Genomic DNA, 19140 nt, shown 5'->3' on the forward strand with positions numbered 1-19140 from the left:
CTATAAATTATACTTGAATTTTTGACTGCATGTCGAGTTGGTACCCTAACCCCTGTGTTGTTCATGGGTCAACTGGATGAATTAAAAAGTTCAAATTTAGAGAGGGATGCAACGAGTCATAACTAAATCATTGTAATATTATATTTTCTAACTCACTAAAATATGTAACATCCTTAACTAAAAATTCTAAGTATATGTATAAAGTCCATGGAATGTTGTTAGCAAACTCTCAAACCAAAGAACATTATTAATATGTATTTACAAAAAGCATTTGAAGAAAGCACTGCTTCAATCAATCACACATAACTATGGATATTGGAACTATTTAACTATTAGAGATGATCTATTTATCTCAGTTTTACAGACATCCACATTTTCATTATTGCAGTAAGAAAATAAATGAAATCAAATAATACACAATAAGGTGTCTGCTTTATGTTTCTTTAAGCGTTATGTTTCTTTAAGCAGGTTATTTTTTAAAAGTCCCCTTTTCTTCTCATTCCACAGCCACTGAATGGTTTGCTTCATCTACTCCTATGCCTTCAACCTATATTTTGATGATTCACAATTTTTCTTCAGATCAGATGATTTCTGTGATTCCAAAATTGTGCAAGAGTCAACCAGATGTACGAACTTAGAAGGGTTGTAGATACTTCAATCTCAGCATGTTTAAAATTTGGCTCACTAGCTCCACCTGAAATTTCTCATACGGTACTCTCCAGTTCTGTCTTCACAGGTCTTTACATTGAGCTAGTTGCCCAAGGCAAATTCCTTGAGTCATCTTTGACTTCTCCATCTCTCTTAGTGTGCATGTCAAATCAAACCCATATCCTATCACTTCTCCCTTTATCATTTCTTAGTCTAGAATCTACTTTTCCCTCAGCAATTATTTCATTTGGATTTGAACTGTTCTCATTGCCTGGAGCTTGGCCTTGACTCTCATCCAATTCATTCTCCTCACTGAAGCACTGATATCCTTCTCAATACATATTAGGTCATGTCACTGCCTTAATTAAAACCCTTTAGTGATGTCACCTTTGGATAGATTCTAAACTTCTCAATAGAGACGTCAAGGCCATATTGACTTGGCTCAACCTTCTTTTCCAGTTTCCTTTCTTATTAGTCTTTATTTACAAATCCTAGTTATTGTAAGTGTTCTAGTTGTACTTATTCATAAATTCTAGTTATAATGAACTTAATTCAGTTTCTGAAACGTGCCACTCATGCTTTCACCTCTGGGCCATTGCATATGGTGTCCTCTCCTCTTGAAAAGTCCCCACCATTCTCTAGCTGGCTAATCCCTTTTCATCTTTAAGGGTTGCTTTTCTCTCTCAGCAGGCACCTTGAACACTCTCCTCTGCCCTAACTAGTTCAGGTGCTCTTTCTTTATCATCTTCTATCACTGCACTTTCCTTATCGTATACCTCAATATACCTTGTTTTCATTGATTGATTTTTTCCACTAGATTATTAATATGTTGAGGGTAGTGGACTTGTTCATGGTTTTAACCATGAAGCGCCACCTTCTAGTACACTAGATGAAATATACTAAGTGTTCAATAACTGTTGAATGACTTTTTATACTGGAAGTAGATTTCATACAAATGTTATTGAACAAGATGATTTTACCCATAGTTTTTGGTGCCAAAAGGGTACTTCATTAGAAAATGCTCAAAACATTTAGGAAGTTTCAGAGATAACTTTCAAAATGGCTGAGGTAGAATGGCAACTGCAATAGCATATCCTTCCATCAGGGTTGAGACTAAAAGTCAGGATATTCAACTTTTATAACAAAATGTCACCTTTACTCCCTAAATACTTGGATTCTTTAGCATATGGATTTCCTTTCAACAAACAACATGGTAAACCTCCACTTTGAGTAGTCTGTGGGAACATTAATTCTGCATATTTGTCACACAGCTGCTACCAAAAGCATGGTTAATAAGATGGACATTTTCAAACCTTCATTGTTTCATATGGAGACTTTAAACTTTATTCCTATGCCACACTAAGGCTTCAGAAAGTTATCTGTACACACTGCATTATTCTAAATCCCCATATATGTTCCTTTCATGGTTGTAAACCTAATCTTATTTCATTAGTTTTAATAAAAGGATCACATAAAGTATAAAAATCTGAAGAATATTACTTCTTATAAATCTGTTATGAATGTAAAAAGTGTTTGATAATGAAGTATGTGGCAAGTTTCTCAAATATTAAAAGGTTAGAAAAGTTTGTTCATCTTCACAATTCCCCTACATCCTTTACATCCCAAAGTCAGAACAAATTTTACGTCCTTTTAAAAAAATTCTATTTTGCCTTCCTGCAACTCAGCGTTGTTTCTATGTTTAACTGATTCCCAAGAATTAAAAGCTCAATGAGAAGGAACAAGAAAAATAAATGTTATTTATTGAGAATCTGATATAGAGTCAAATATTTTATTCATTCAGTTAACAAATATTTATGAGCCTATCTTACCTAAAACTCAAACCGTTGTTCAAAATGCATATAGTAATTTACTGTTTATGGATGAAGAATCCGAATTAGGTACAGAGCAGTTAGAAAAGTTGTTTGAAGCTTTAGGGACAAGGAAAGAGTAGAGCCGTAATAGAATTCCAACTTCACAGCATTTCATCCTTGGATACTGGGAAAAATGTGTAAGCTGTAGCATAGAAGCATCACTCCTCCATCAGCACTGTACTTGACCATCCATCTTTGCTTTGAGGATTTAACTGTCTTTTTTCTTTTTTCAGACAATTAATCATTAGATTTTATCCCCAAATAAATTACAAAAAGTAGATATTATAGGGCAACCTCCAGTGTCCATGGATGCCAATGAATGAACTGTCTTTAGGCTTGAATTCCATCTGGCTACTTAACTGGGGGGATCATCTGCTCAGGGAAGATGGAGATGCTGATTGATGCCCTGGGCCCATTCAGTCAAGACCTTGCCAGTGCCTGTTGCACACACTCTCTGCCCAGAGGCCTACAGTCAGCATCGATTTAACTGTCTTTTAAAAAATAAAACTCATTTCAAAACCATCTTGTAATTATGGTTTACAGTAAACCAGATGTACACTTGAAGCCTAAGATGTAGGTAATCTGAAAATGTTTAGACATTGTCATTTAACTGCTATGAAAGAATTGACTTTTCTTTATTATTGAGGGGAAGAAAGCATAAAATATACTGTACAATTTACTCATGAAATTTATTAGTAAAACCTAAAGCAGTTTTCTGAAAATAAAGTAAGAGGAAATAAAGTATTATATCTCATTAACTTACTATAATAGAAAAATGAGTTTTAGTAAATAACTGACAAGCAGTGAAAATGCCAAGTCCAGAAAAATTCTCTCAAAATTAAAAAAAAAATTACTATCATCATCATGATACTTTCTCTGTACATATTCAAAAACAGAAACCCTCTGCCTTCTCTCCTTTATGTTGTAGAAGTTTCATCTCTTAGAAACACAAAACAAAATCATCCAAGATAGAAAGTATTTTAAAAGATTCAATTATTTTGTACCTCTCTGCAATGTAAGTGCAATGAAAAATATTCTAAATCGAAAATGCTCCCAATTCACAATGATAAAGTAGCATAATGTAAGCAAATCATGCATCAATTTCAGATGTCATTTTATTCTGGAATTTCAGCTCAGTCTGAATCAAAATCATGAAGACAATTGAAATGAATGTACTCTTCTTTCTATTATCCATATTCATCTTATCATAATATTTAGAATATGTAGGTATCTTTGAAAGAACAGTGACAGAAAAATAAATAGGATTCATATAGATATTATTATAAGTTTACACATAATAAGCCCATGGGATTGTTTGAATTGTAATATGTAGAATTTCAATGGATCAGGATTGATTCCTTTATTTGTTTAGTATCCTTGAACTGTTTGTATATAATTTTTTCTTGATCTAGAGCAGGAGTCAGCAAACTTTTTCTGTAATCTTCAGAAAATAACTATTGTAGGCTTTGTAGGACAAACCATCTGTGTCACAGCTGTTCAGCTTTGTTCCCAAAGTAGCCATAGACAATATGTAACAATTGGGTTTGGCTGAATTTTCATAACACCTTAAAAAAACAGCAGAGGAGCTGAATTTAGCCTGAGGGCCATAGTTTGCCAACCTCTAGTTTAGAGCTCTGAGGTTCTCACAAAACAGTTGTTTGAGGCTTAGGTTCAAACAATCTAATTGCTATATTTACTTAGGTAGATTCAGTCTTTTAAAAAATTGCAATATTTTTAGAACATATAACTTAGAGAGTTACCAAAATACTAACTGTCGGAAATAGTGGTGACTTCCTCATTATGATACAACCAGCTGACAACAGGTGCAGGTGAACTGCTGACTCGGCAAACCACTTCTGCATTCTCTCCTTGTTTGAACTCTTGAGGAGACACCACTTCTCTGAAAGTGAGTTTTTCTGTATGAAGAAAGTAAAACAAACCATACAAGTATTAGTGCTTATTTCTTCCAATAGCATATTTCAGAATCCGTGTTTATTGATGCTGTAATAAAATAATTAGGTAAATCTAGATCCTTTAAAACCTTAAACCAGATCATCTAATTCTCCTACCCAATAAATTCCAACTCACTGAGAATAAAATCCAAAGTCCTTACAATGCCAAACTAAGTCCTGTATGAACTGGAGTCTGCCCCACAATTCTGATCCCAATTTTTCTTCTCTCCTCCTAGCTGCTGCTTTGGGTAGTTCCTTGAACACTCCAGATTTGTTCTCATTCTGGGGCATTTGCACTCTCTTAAATTCCTTCAAATTTCTGCTCAACCTCCACATATAAAATAGCCATCTCCCTACGTTTGTAAACCGCTTAATTTCTTTCCTATAGAATTCTATAGCATATATATATAGCATTTAAGCACTAGCTTTTGCTTACTTTTTGTCTGTCTCTACACACTAAAATGTTGGCACCAAGTGGCCAGTGATATTTTCTGTTTCAGTCACTAATGTCTTTAGGAATTAGAATATTGTCTGCCATGCAGTAGACATACAATAAGTGTACTGAATGAATGCATGAATATGGATATTTATGCTTGATGAGAAATTTTCACAAAAGTAATTCATTGTTCTTGCTAAGAAAAAACATTTTTTTTTTACCTTCACAAATAAAGCACTAGGGATCTTCCTTTGTATCATTTCAAAGGACACTTCTTTCCAGATACTAGTCTATGAAATGATGATTTCAACTTAATTATTTGTTATTTATGAAATTGGTACAGTAAATGGTCATATAAATAAGTAAAACATCTTTCCTTGAGGAGCTTAGAAACTAACAGGAGGGAAAAAGAAAAAAAAAAAGAGGTCAAATCAGGAAAAATGAGGGCAACAATACTCCAACAGATTGCCCCACTCATCTAAGGGAAGCCTTGCTCTGGTGCTGCTTTGGCCTTTTTACCCCATATGCTATTTCTAGAATAACAAAAACAAAGCTATAAGGAAGAGATGTCTTATGAGCTAATATTCTAAAACTTTTTATAATTTTTCACTGGTAGAAATGCTAACTACTACAAATTAATTGTAAGGCAAAGTTCTAAGCATGAGGTAATGTAGTCCTCAAAGCAACTATGTATGATGTGGGTACTACAATTATATCTATTTTATAGATGAGGAAATTGAAACAGAGAGGTTACAGGATTGCTCAAGGCCACAGGTGTAAGTGATAGAGCCTGGTTTCAAACCCTGGGAGTCAATGAGCTTCAGTGTTCCTAAACAGGTTAACAATTCCTAAAAGTGAGAAGTTGGAAAGGAATGTAGGAAGCAATCAATCTCAAGTCGTAAAATGAAGTGTAAGTGTAGAAAACCTTGCTACTAAAAATGCCTGGAGTTGAAGAATCTGGTTAGATGTTATTCTTCATTAGATGAGTTTTCAGTTTTTACTCTGTCTAAAGCCTGTCAGCTGACCCTTCCCCAGTTCTCATTCTAGATTGGTCACTGTTATCACATAGGTAATTTTATTTGTTCTAGTCATGATCCTTTTTTTTGAAAGTGAAAAATAGCACTCCCAATAAATTTTATATCACTAAATAAAGTACTGGTTTCTATTTACCCAACAGATTCTTAACGGCATCAAAAAACTAAAACATTTTCATCTATATTATTTAACCAACAGAATTGGCTCCATCTATGTATTTATAATCCACTATAACCTATTATAGATTTTATTTTAGAGATGTACTGTGGTAAAATAGAAATAAGCTTATATCTGTAAAGGTCTTAGCACATTGTCCATCACATAGTTCTTAATGAGTGTTAGTTTCTATTGTTAAGTACATTTTAATTTGTATTTTTTATAAGAACGTATAATTTCAATCAATAAAACTTATAAATACATGACTTACGGTAAATTTCCAAAACAACTGTGGCTTCTTGTGTCTGTCCTTTGGCATCTGTTGCTTGACAACGATATATCCCTGCATCTTCTATATTTGCATTGTAGATGGTTAATCGTGATCTAATACCTTCCTTTTGCACTGATACCCTCTGTGTTGAAATTATCTTCTCTCCTTGAGGATTATACCAGTCTATACTCTCAGGTTCACCAACTGCTGCAAAGAGCCATGGAAAAGAAATTTTGAAAATATGTTCCAAGTGTTTGTTTTGACACTGGCATTTACTATCGTGTAACAACTTTAACAATTTAGAAAAAAATGTAAATGGAAGACTGGAAGTCTGAAAATCTTACAATATCGAAAGTAAACACAAATGCTAGCACACATGTTATCCTTATTTATCCAACATTGAGGTTTCAATCTCGTTTGAGTAACAAAACCCAGAGGAAACTTCCAGTATGGTATTTAAGCTATGAGAGTGTAAACTTTACCACGGAAATCTATGGATTATTACTACACAAGTACTGAAAGTGCCTTGGCAGCTGAGTCCAACATTAATTCCACTTAATAGGCATAATCGAAACAGAAACACGATTACTAACGTGATTTCACCTGCTCAATTCTTTTTGCTAGGGTCAGGAAATAGCACTTTTTCCCCGATACAGCAGAGCTCATAACAACGTAAATCATTTATGAAATAAACTTTGGCTTTTGTTAATACAGAATTTTGAATTAATTTCCCAAGTTGTTAAACTTGTATAGATAAGGCCAATGACCATTTTTTAAATGGAGCCCTAATCTTCTCTTTTCCCAACTGAGATGAGTAGCTTCACCATTTTAATCTAAAACTGTTAACTATTTAATCATATGATAATTAGAATGCATTGAAATGATACTTATAGTGCTAGGCAATTACAACCAAATCATTACAGGGTAAACATTTATTTAAGTTTTCCAATTCAGAATCTTGGTTATTATCCTCTTTGTAAAAGCTGAAGCTTCCTGTGTTTGCTTTTAGTCACCAAAAGGATGTATTTCACCTAATTACTTGAGAGATAATTTGTGGAAGCAGCATAAACTATTAACTCAACAGTATCAGGAGAAAATGCATAAAGTTATATAACATCTTCAGGACCTTTTATAAGAAAATTATTCCTTCTCATTTTTTTTTTCCAAGATATGGCTTTAGAAACAAATTGTCTTCCTTCCTATATCAAATTAGACATGATGGAGAAAAAAGTATGAAAGAAGTTTAGTTAAATCTTAAATGAATCTTAGTTATGTTATCTTCAGTTTTTCTGAACAGAACCATAAAACCATAGTAGTTACAGGATAATTCATTTGGGGGAGGTATTTGTTTTAATTCCCTCCTCTATCGAGAAGTTACAGAAGAATAATTTAAATGTGCATTACTTTAAGTTTCAGCAATAGAAAACCTCATTTTATACAGTAAATTATGCAGGATATTCTGTGAAATATTTTGGACATTTTCATTCTTAATGATATGGAATAAAATTTCATGGAGAGTTTATTCTGTATTTTCATAGAGCAGTCATAATTCTCTTTTTTCTGGCAACTCAAATAATAATTTCCAATAAAACTTTGCATGTTATTTTACTGAAAAGACTGGGCTCTTGGATTAATTAATAAGTAGCATTAAACTTATTTTCTTGAAAATGTAATATAAAAATTCATTTGCTATACATGACACATTCTTATTTAGTTCTGTGAGGGTATGACTGAACTAGGCTGGGTCCTGGGACCTGGGACACTTTGCTGCAGAGCTTGCACCTGAACAAACCTCTCCTGGCGCAACAATATACAAAGAAACTATAAGGGACTAAAAATAACTGCAAGCATGTCCAGCTGGGACAAATTATGAACAAGATACAAAAAGGCCAAATCCCAACTGCTACATCTGAGGTGCTGGGAGCAAAAGCGTGGTACTATGCCAAACTATGCGTGATTCCTGCACACAGCACCACCAAGGGGGTGGGCAGACCACCAAGCGGGTGGGCAGACCACTATACCTAAGCCAGCCCACCAACCGGACCGACTGATCCACCATTACCCTCATCCCATTTAAGGGATCAGCTCACTCCACCTCAGGGAGCGAGTAAGGGAACTTGTTACTTGTTTTCACTCCCTTGTGCTGCATCAAGAGTCCCTACAAAGCCCTGCCTGAATTTCCCCTCTGGCCTCTTATCAATTTCTATTGATTAAAGAGTCCAGGAACCCAGGTCAGTAACATGACTAACTTCTAGTTGAATTTTAAGACATATTTATTTTATTGAGTTTTAGATGTCTGTGTTCAGGAAACTTTAGAATCATATCAACATAGTCACCATTGTGATAGAAAAGTACATGCAAGCGTTTTGATTTGCATTGGTTTCCCACATCTTTATTTTTAGATTTTTGTTTTACTACTGTATTTAAGATAAATAAGGCCACTTCCATGACAACAGTACAGCTCTTGATTATACGTCTTTATATAAAAGGAAAAAATGTTTAATTGTTCTGCCTTATTATTAAGGGCAAAACTCAGCACCACTGAATGACATTAATTCGTACTTTTAAATTATGTCTTAATTTGACCTTATGAATTATATACATCATATAATTTATATCACAAAGATAATGCAAATCCAAGAAAATAATACAATTTTATTTTATTTTTCAATTCATTTTTAAACTATTTCATTATTCTGTGATCTTGTGATTTAATTGAGCTGTGTGTGTGCATTTGTGCATATAAAATATGGATAGGGTTTAGAAACAATGAACTATATTCTTATGCCAAAGCTGTACTGACATAGTAAATGATGTTGAACTAGTCTCTCCCCTACTCTCTACTTTTATATTTGCCAATATATAAAAACATGTGTCAACAAGACCTATCAATTCAGACCTTTATTAAGAAGGCAAATATGTGAAGAATCATGGCCTCAATTAGTTGTTCATATTATCTGATATTATTTTTAGATATGTTATTATAACTGCTTCTTTTTTTTAATTGTCATAATAATTTAAATAAGCCATGCCATTCTGAAGACAACTTTTATAATGCATTTTATGTCAGAAATGCCTATTTAATCCAGTTTTGAATTGCTAAGTATAATCAGGAATGGAAACAATTTTAAAATATATTAAAAAGCAATTTTGTCACTAAATGAATATTTTTAAAACTTTATATATGAAGGCTTATATGCATGAAAATGAATATGATGAATTTAAATTTTGGCACTAAATGAATATTTGAAAAACTTTATATATGAAGACTTGTATGATGAAAATGAATACGATGAATCTAAACAGCAGTAGAATGTGCTCATTCGTGAGTTTTACAATATGTTGAATAGGAATTTGTTGCTTAAGTAGTTAATATCTTCTAGAAGAATTCTACATGTGCATGATTAAACTAGATGAGGTCCATAATAATTTCCCATAGGCACTATGATATATAATACCTCTAATTAATAGTCACAAAAATCTTGCAAAACCTTTGATGATTAAATATCTACTTTTTAAAGGTTACTTTTCATAAGGAAGGATGTGATATGCTTTGTCCTAAACTTTTCATTGAAGTGAAACTATAATGCAGGGTGCCATATCTAACTTATTCATAGCATATTTACGAAAATGGTTAAATTATAACATTTACATTCATACTAAGGTTACTATTTAGATAGAAATAATATTTAAATTGATGTAAAAGTTATCATGAATACACTATATTTGATGTTATTTTCAAAATAAATAATCTAGTTTATTTAGTAGTCAAAATTAGTAACTTGAAAGCAACAAATAAAATTCAGTGTTTAATATGTAAAATATGTTCATTAACACTCTTCCAATCATTATAAGCCCAATGATAATATACAATTTTATTTCTAGAAAATTGACATTTAACTACTTAAATTTAGTCAATATATTATATTAATAAAGAATAAAACAAGTTATCTGAAAATATTTGTAGAAATACATACCTGTACATGTGAAGAATTTAGATTCTCCCACACTAAGCTCTACTTTGCTAAGTGAAATTGTCACTTGAAGAAGAGCTGAAAAAAATATTTGAGTAAAATTAATTATGGTTTTAAACATGGATACTAAGATTTTAATACATGGTGTCTATACCACATGATTGAAATAGCAATTATTTACCCTCTTATGCTTTTATTACCTGTAAAGAGAAATGAAAGTTTTGTAAAATACAATTTAACAAATTATATACATTATATTATTATGCACCTTACAAACAGACCAAATACAGGACTCATTCAAGCTATGTTGAAATTTTTAGTTAAGAAAATGATCAAATTCATAGACAGCTGTTCCATATTCACAGACTAGGCATTCTGTGTACTACCAGATTTGACAATAGCTATGTAAAATTTTTGCTCAAATTTTGTAAACTTGCTTAAAAAGAGTAAATCCTACACTGTTATTACAACAATTAAAAATTTAAGTCAAATACTTTTTGACTACCTACTAAAATATTTCCATGAAAGGAGACAAACAGGTGGCGCAGTGGTTGAGAGTCCGCCTGCCGATGCAGGGGACACGGGTTCGTGCCCCGGTCGGGGAAAATCCCACATGCTGCGGAGCGGCTGGGCCCATGAGCCATGGCCACTGAGCCATGGCCACTGAGCCTGCGCGTCCGGATCCTGTGCTCCGCAACGGGAGAGGCCACAACAGTGAGAGGCCCGCGTACCGCAAAAACAAAAAACAAACAAAAAAAAGGAGACAAACACAGGGAAGAGAGGGAATACTACCACATAAGGAAAGCGGAATAAGCATTTTTTTTTTTTCCACATGATAAATAAGTTAAGTGAAGTATCCAGGGCAATGGCAATAAAATAGAGGAGATGTTCAAAAAGTTTGTTGTCAAATTTGAAATAAAACAGCAGAATATCCTAAAACTTTAGAAGATAATTAAAATTATGTTTTAACATTAATTAAACTATTTATATTTCTAATAATATGGTGGACAAGATAGTGTTACCACTCCCCAAAACCCTGTTCCACCATCCTTTTCCCCCCGAAATACATAGCTAACCTTTCAGGAAAGTAATGGTGCCTCAAGGGAAAAAGAAAAAAAAAAGAAGAAGAAAAATCTAAAAACTAGAGTACAAGCCTACACTGGGAATTTGTGGATCATAGTAACTGAAAGGCTCACAGATTGCAGAGAATGGATCCAAGCTTGGCTAGAAGAGGGGATGCTACAGAATACCACCAAACACTAGACCAGGATAAGATTCACCCTTAGTATAAGAAGGGTATAGAATAAATTAGCCTACTGACAAAAGAGAATGAAAAGGAGAGCTGTCTTTTCTGGCCTGTGTAACGGACAAATGTTTCTTCTTAAATAGGTTAACCATGGTTCTGCCATATTCCAGGTTTGGGATTTTAAAATTGTAGATACATGTTCCTTGGGAAACCCCAAGCTGAAAATTAAATTAAAAAGCACTCTCACATGTAGGGCTCACAGCTAAGTGGCAGAAGCAAACATAAAAGCCCTTCAGAAAATTCAGAAGAGCTATCTAATAGGCCCAGACTCCCCAAGATTTTCATAAATGAACCTCTCTTTAACCTAAACTCACATTCTGACATTATAAAATACACGGTGAAATAAGGCACTGTGAGCAAGAATTAGTTGAAATAACCTAGAGAAGAAATAGACCCATGAAATTTCAAAACAGGGAATTAGACTAAGAATGTAACATAGCTATGTTGACAATGTTTAAAGAAATAAAATGTGAAATCAAAAAACATGAGAACAGAAGAAAATATTTCTCAAGAAAAACTTGTCAAACATGCTATTTAAGCTCTTTAAAATATTTCCTTGAACGTCCCATACTTGACTGATGAATTCCTTCTTTTTCTGGAAACCTCCCTGAGAAACAGGATGGGCTGCATGGCTATCTTCTCTCATGTCGGTCTTGGTCCTATTTTTATTGATAATTTCATCAACACTCAGAGGGTACCTGGCACATTATAGGGGCTCAAAAAGTGTTCTAGTAAGTCTAATATTTCAGAGAAAAACATGTAAAGAAGAGCAAAGAATTCAGAAAGAATAAGGAGAAAACTAGAAGAAACAAGAGAGTGTCTACTATAAACAATGTCAATTCTAGTGCAAATTGACAGAAGAGGCCTTTTTCTTTGAGAAGTAACGAATCCCCTTGATGAACTTAGTTTAAGTGTAATGAGGACAATAGAGGGAAATTGCAGAAAAAGTCAAGGAATTTGAGATTGTCCTCTTAAGAAACTTGAATCTATAAAGATGTACAGGGTTTTGGGGATCCACAATTCTGGGCATGTGGTCAGGGATTTTATAAATTAGGGAAAGTTTACTCATACTTATGGATAGAAGGGAAAGAGGCAGAAAAGAGGTTATACTGTTGAAAGAAAAAAGGGAATTGTGATTCAGTTTCTCATTCTCTTTTCACTCCTCTGACTTTCTCCTTTAAGACATCACCTTATTTCATGGCATCAACTTCCTTTTCTCTTTGGATCTTCAGTCTGTGCTTTCCCAAAGTCTAATCCTGCAATTTCTAATCCTCAACTAGCATTCAATTGGATAGCATATTTTAATTTCAAACTCTCCATGTGCAAACTAAACCCTTCCCCTTCCACCAAAAATTGCTCACTGTTCACTATTCCATTTTTGTTCATCACCAATCAATTGTAAAATCTTGGATATAACCTCTGAAACATTACTTGTATGCATTCTTGTTTATTTCCAACACTGTTTCCCTAATACAAGCACTCATTAATTTTAACCTGAGATATTTCTTTTACTCTGAGATAGTGATGTATCAGATTCTATATTTCTTTTTCTGACGTTTATCTCTTCAACTTTTCTTCCCATGGGAGCATTTTTTCAGGCTGCTGCAAGCCTACGTTTCTAAAACTGTTCAATTTTACCTGTCTACTCAAAAATCTTCAAAGTGCATTTGCTTTGTCCAATTAATTATCAATATTATACACATTTTCATAGAAAGAAAACTAACTAACTTTTCCAAGTTTATTTCCAATTACTCCTTAATGCTTTTGTGGCTATAGACAGCTACAATTAATCATCCCCCGCTTCCCCACTGACGCACACTTCCTCACCAATGTGTGTTTGCTCAAAATATTTCCTTTCCCTTCATCTCCCTTTCTCTTATCTCCCCATCGCTGGCTACATTCTATCTTCAAAATAAAACTAAAATATCAATAAATTTACAAAACATTCTTGGATAGTTCCATCTATAATATCAACAAATAAATATCTTTGATCCAGAGACATGCTCACTAAACAAATGAAATGTACATTGTTGTTAATGATATTCACTTCTCTACTATATTTAAATGTGAATTTTTAGAAGTGAAAGCTCATCACCCTCACTTCTGTTTCTCCTAAACTGATAATATATAAATGCATGGCAGAATAGTGAACAAACACTTACCAAGAGCTTATTGTACACTAGGTACAGAGCACTGACAGTACTGACAATATAAAATTTTGGAATTACTTCATTGACTTAAATTGAATTTAAAGATATCAGAGGTTTTGAGAAATGTCTGCCAATTATTACGTAAGTAATTCCCACCTTTGACCTTTTGAGTTTACAGAAAAGACAAAACTTGAAAGATGTAGGCATTTTAAAAGTCAAATACAGTTCTGAACAATTTTACGCAGATTTGCTGATGGGTATAATAAATAACTTACATTCATTGCAATAAAATGAAATTAAGCTTGAAATTAATTAATTTATATTAAAATACTTGGCAATTTTTTTATTCAGAACAAACTATCAATTCACCCATTAATCAAGACCATATTTTTATGGGCATTTTGGTGTCAGGGCACATGGCTATAAATCAGGGATTAAAAGTATATAATAAAAAGAAAACATAATTCTCTAGTTTAATACATTTCCCAAAGGCTAGATTTGCTCTAATTGACCTCTACAGATACATTAAAACATGTGCTTAGGAAAAACTTGAAGAACTAAAATTTAAGGTCATGCCTTAATCATTGCTCTAGTGATTTAACATCATTTCTTGTGATCATTTCTGACCTGTGGCCACCTCCAACAGACTCATTTTGGACCCAAATGTCAGAAGAAAATGAAATAATTTTCTAATGCCAAAAATTGTATTCAGAGAAAGCTGGGCAGGACTGATATATTTATATCTATCCAGTTAATCTTTCATTCATTTCGATGTTTCAATTTAGGCACAACAAATGAAAGTGGATGTGATGTGGGGCCTCTACGTCATTTAGAAAAAAAGATACTAAATATTTCTAATCAAAATTTCTATATAGGATTGGGTGGAATTCAAAAAATACAATGGCATTCACTGATGCTGAAAAATCTAATTTTGATATTTTACTCTTCTTAGGTATTTGGAATAGATATAATAACTTTGAAGAAAATTGAGAAGGATATAATGTTATATAGATTGAATCACTTGATATTAGCAACACTATTGATTAAATGATGGCATTACTTAAAACCAATCAAAAAATCATATTTTTGTATTAGAATTGGGATTGGATAGTCAGTATCTCCGCAAGAGATTCTCATTAAAGTAAGAAATAATTTTAAACCCATAGAATGAAAAGTTAGAGGCATGATAAATCTGTCTTTTTTGAACTATCCTCAAAGAAATATATGTAATAATAACCTTAAATGTATAGTTGGGTAAATTAAAAATTGTTTACCAAAATCAGTAAGTATTTATTGAATATATAAATTTTTCAAATCACTCTTTTTAGATACTATGGTATACAAAAATAATAAGTTACAATTCCTAATGTCAAAGTATTTCTAATTTATTTGGTAAGGCAACAACACTACATAAAAAGAAGAATGACAAAACAAGATGATGTTTATCAATTATGACCATTATGAGCTTTATGATCAAGAATACTGCATAGAGGGCAATAAAACTTGGAAAAAAAAAGTTGGAATAGATGTTGTAATAAAAGGACAGAAAGAGGGTAGACATTCCAGGTAAGGCAAAAAAGTTCAAGGAATATTCAGGGAATAATTAGTAGATCAATATAGATGAAGTTGATCTCATGTAGAATATTGGTAATATAATTGGAGAAATAGTTTTGAAAATACATTGGAGGATCTCAAATGCCATGGTAAAATTTCTGGACTTAAATTTTTGTCCATTAATTATTTATAAATAGAAACCAACATGACAAAATTGGCATTTAGTAAAGATTAGTCAGAAGATAGGATGGCTGACAAATTGAATTTAGGGGAAAATTTAGGGTATGTTATGATGAGTATCTGAGTTGGCTGGTGGCAAAGAACATGGAAAGGTAGGAATGGATGTAACAAAAAAAGTAAAAATAGGAGTTATCTCTGGATCAATTAGAACATTACTGAAAAAGGGAAAAAGTCAAAGATGTTAAGGTTTTCTGCTTCAGTGAAACAAGCATCACCAACGTAAAGAATTTCAGGAATAGAGGAAAAAATATGGAGCCATAATTTATATCATAAATGAAAATTACTTCTCAAAATAGAACATAGACAACATTTTAACAAAGATAACTGCTATCATAACAAAGCTTAAATTAATATTTGTAATTTAAGTAAGCATGCAGATTAAATAGCAGATATTCAAAGGGGACTTTCTTAATTTACAGGAATATAAATAGAATGAAGTGTTTGGCATTTCTAAGTTCCATCAAGGGACCTAGAGAGCCCACTGTAATTTGATACAATATTTAACAGTGGCATTTAAAGTGGCCAGTTTATCACCTGCAGAAATTTTAAAACTGACAACTTAATTGGTCTACTACATGCCTGACACAAAGCAGAGTTGAATTCACTTAAAATTCTAACAGACATGCACAGATAAGGCACTGATTTATTTTTGTAGGATGACTTGTAACATTTATAAAGCAAGAATTTTTTTCCCTTGGCTTCCACATCAAGGGAGTTAAGAGAATTAAGATATCTAATAATTATAAAAACTCTCAAAGAGTCTTACTCATAAAACGTTCTTATAAATTACTGATTATATCAAATGAATATGATTTCCTCATTTTTTCATTGAAAACTGTACCCACTTTTAAACTGTACCCACTTCAAGAAAATTATGTATGTAATTTATTAATTACTCACTTTTTATTATTAAATTTTCATGTCCATATATTAAAACAGTCTATGTGTGATCTAGTTGATTTTTTTAATTGCTACAATGTTCAAGAAAATTCAGAACTTTTGGAACATTTAAGAGAGAAATACTCCATCATCAAATGTTTTAGGAACTCTGACGACTGTGAACATTTGATCAAACCTATTTTTTAAGGTCTTCCCTGGTGGTGCAGTGGTTAAGAATCTGCCTGCCAATGCAGGGACATGGGTTCCAGCCCTGGTCCTGGAAGATCCCAAATGCCCCAGAGCAACTAAGACCGTGTGCCACAACTACTAAGCCCGTGTGCCACAACTACTGAGCCCGCGTGCCTAGAGCCCATGCTCCTCCACAAGAGAAGCCACCGCAATGAGAAGCCCACGCACTGCAAAGAAGAGTAGCCCCTGCTCTCCACAACTAGAGAAAGCCCACGCTCAACAACGAAGACCCAACGCAGCCAAAAAAATAAATAACTTTCTTTTTAAAAGCTATTTTTTAAATAAATTGCTTCACCTAAGTTTACCAAGACAAAAAGTTAAAACATTTTAGTATAATTCCTTTTCATCATTGTACTTTTTTCGTATTTGAACTCAATTGTCTTCAATCTTCCTGTACGAAGTTAGGAAAACAGTCTCAGTTGCTAGATCACGTGGGCCTTTTTAAGAGCAACTGGTCTACCTCCTTAATGCTTCTCTTTCTATTGACTCCTTCCTGTTAAGCTATAGACACTACAGCTTCCCATCCTAAAAATATATATAATAATAATAAATGAAACAAATGAAAAAGAAAACAGAACAGCCAAATAATATAAAGAGAAAAAACATCTTTCCTCTTCTTGTCTCTCAAATTACTATGGTATATTCTACTTTGCTTCATTATATTATTTCCGCCCAAAAAAAGGGAAAAAATAGAAAGAAAAAATAGAAAAAAAGAACACTCCAGGTCCCCATTTTTTATTCTATCACAAATTACTCTTTATTCTCCATTCAACTAACAAGCTTGCTGTTCCTAAGGTCAACCCCAAACTTCTAGTTTTCAAATCCGATAACAATTTTCAGATTTCTTTTTACATTTGATTTAATAAAGGATGAGATACTGCTGATTATTTTGTTCTTTACTGGTCCCATTCCTTGATCCCTTACATATTTATTCTCAACTCATTTTTCTGATTATGGTATTTCTATTTCAGTCTTTTTGGTTACACCTCTTTTGCCACATATACCTTAAATATTTGTGTTTCTTAGTAATCTTTTACTTATTTTATTTTCTTGGAATTCTGTATACCTTCTTCTACTTTGAGCACATGTGTAATACTATTTTCTATATGCAGAGCACTGGTTTAAGCAGTGTCCCTAAAATATCTCATTTAATCCTTAAACAGTCCTACTAAGTAGATATTTTCATTCCTATTATAAAGATAAGAAAATTGAGGCAAAGAATGGTGTCAGGACTTACTAAAGGTCACTCGTCCAATGTATATGGTGAAGTCAGATTTGAATCCAGCCATTTGTGCCCAGTGTCTATGATCTTAACTACTTCCTATACCCTTCATTAAAAAAAATAATTATGCCCAGTATAATCTGGGCTATTATAAGCCGTCAAACAAAAGTCAGCTTCTATTTGCTCACCATTCCATCTCCTATATATTAATTATAGACAGAATGTGTATTTATGTGTATTATCTCCCTATCATCATTTTTGAGGTCTAGAAACATATTTGCTAATAGCTATTATGCCTCTTTACTTAAAAAAAAAAAAGTTTCTATTTCTCAAAGTCAGCATATTAAAACTCAAGATATGCTGTATTATCCCATGCTTAATCTTTACTGTAAATTATCCTATTATTATCTATTGAATCTATTTTGCCAGAAAAAAAAAGAAATATCTAAAGTTCTCTCACTCTTGCCTCTAATAGAAAACTCATAAAGTTCAACTCATTCTTCCTTTAAATATCTCTCAAATCTGCTTTTGTTTTGCATCCTCATTGCTTTAGTTTTATTTCTCACCACTGTTAGCCTGGTATAGTGAGTGATCTGTAAAATTGAACAAGGTCAGGTAATGGGTTTATCAGAAATATCTGAGGGTGTGTGTGTGTGTGTGTGTTTATGTATGCATGTGTTTTGTTTTTATTTGCTTCTGGCCCCATTCCTGAAAATCCTGATTCAATATATCTGATGTAGGGCCTAAGATTTTTTTTATTAAGTAGCTTCCAGGTGCTAAGCATTGCTATGTAGAATGTAGTTGCCAGTCCAAAACCATTGACTTCAATTAGGAACTTGTTTATAACATAGGATCTCAGGTTTTATTTCATACTGACTGAATCATAATCTATAACTTAATAAGACCCCCAACAGTTCCATGTGCACATTAAAATGTGGTCAACACTGGGTTGTGACAATCCAACATGTTTATCATTCGTAGTACAATATATTTCCCGTTGAGTAGGAAAAAATCCAAACTTTCACACTTGTCATGAAAGATATTTAACAAGCTGGATATGACTTAATTCAACTTTATTTCCTGCCACATTCCAAGTATGGGAGAAAAATCAAACAAAACAAAACACACACAATAGTTAAATATCAAGAAACTCTGCAAATAGGCTCTATTTTCCTATTTCTTTTTGAATTGTTTTTT

General features: G+C 32.9%; 1 protein-coding gene across 1 annotated transcript in view; it reads right to left on the reverse strand.

Annotated features, from left to right (window-relative positions):
- The window catches only part of NCAM2 (neural cell adhesion molecule 2), a 177888-nt gene extending 167116 nt beyond the window's left edge, over window positions 1-10772 (reverse strand). Inside the window, exons 1-3 of the mRNA XM_022574728.3 lie at window positions 10347-10772; window positions 6370-6576; window positions 4292-4435 (exon numbers count right to left, since the gene is read on the reverse strand). Coding sequence (XP_022430436.2) covers window positions 4292-4435; window positions 6370-6576; window positions 10347-10464 — 469 coding nt within the window. The 5' untranslated portion in view covers window positions 10465-10772. The remainder of the gene's footprint in view (window positions 1-4291; window positions 4436-6369; window positions 6577-10346) is intronic.
- Between the last annotated feature and the right edge of the window lie 8368 nt (window positions 10773-19140).

Source organism: Delphinapterus leucas, chromosome 4 (genome assembly GCF_059928025.1).
Source record: "Delphinapterus leucas isolate spDelLeu-1000000601 "Yukka" chromosome 4, BTC_Dleu_Yukka2, whole genome shotgun sequence".
NCBI classification, from domain to species: Eukaryota; Metazoa; Chordata; class Mammalia; order Artiodactyla; family Monodontidae; genus Delphinapterus; species Delphinapterus leucas.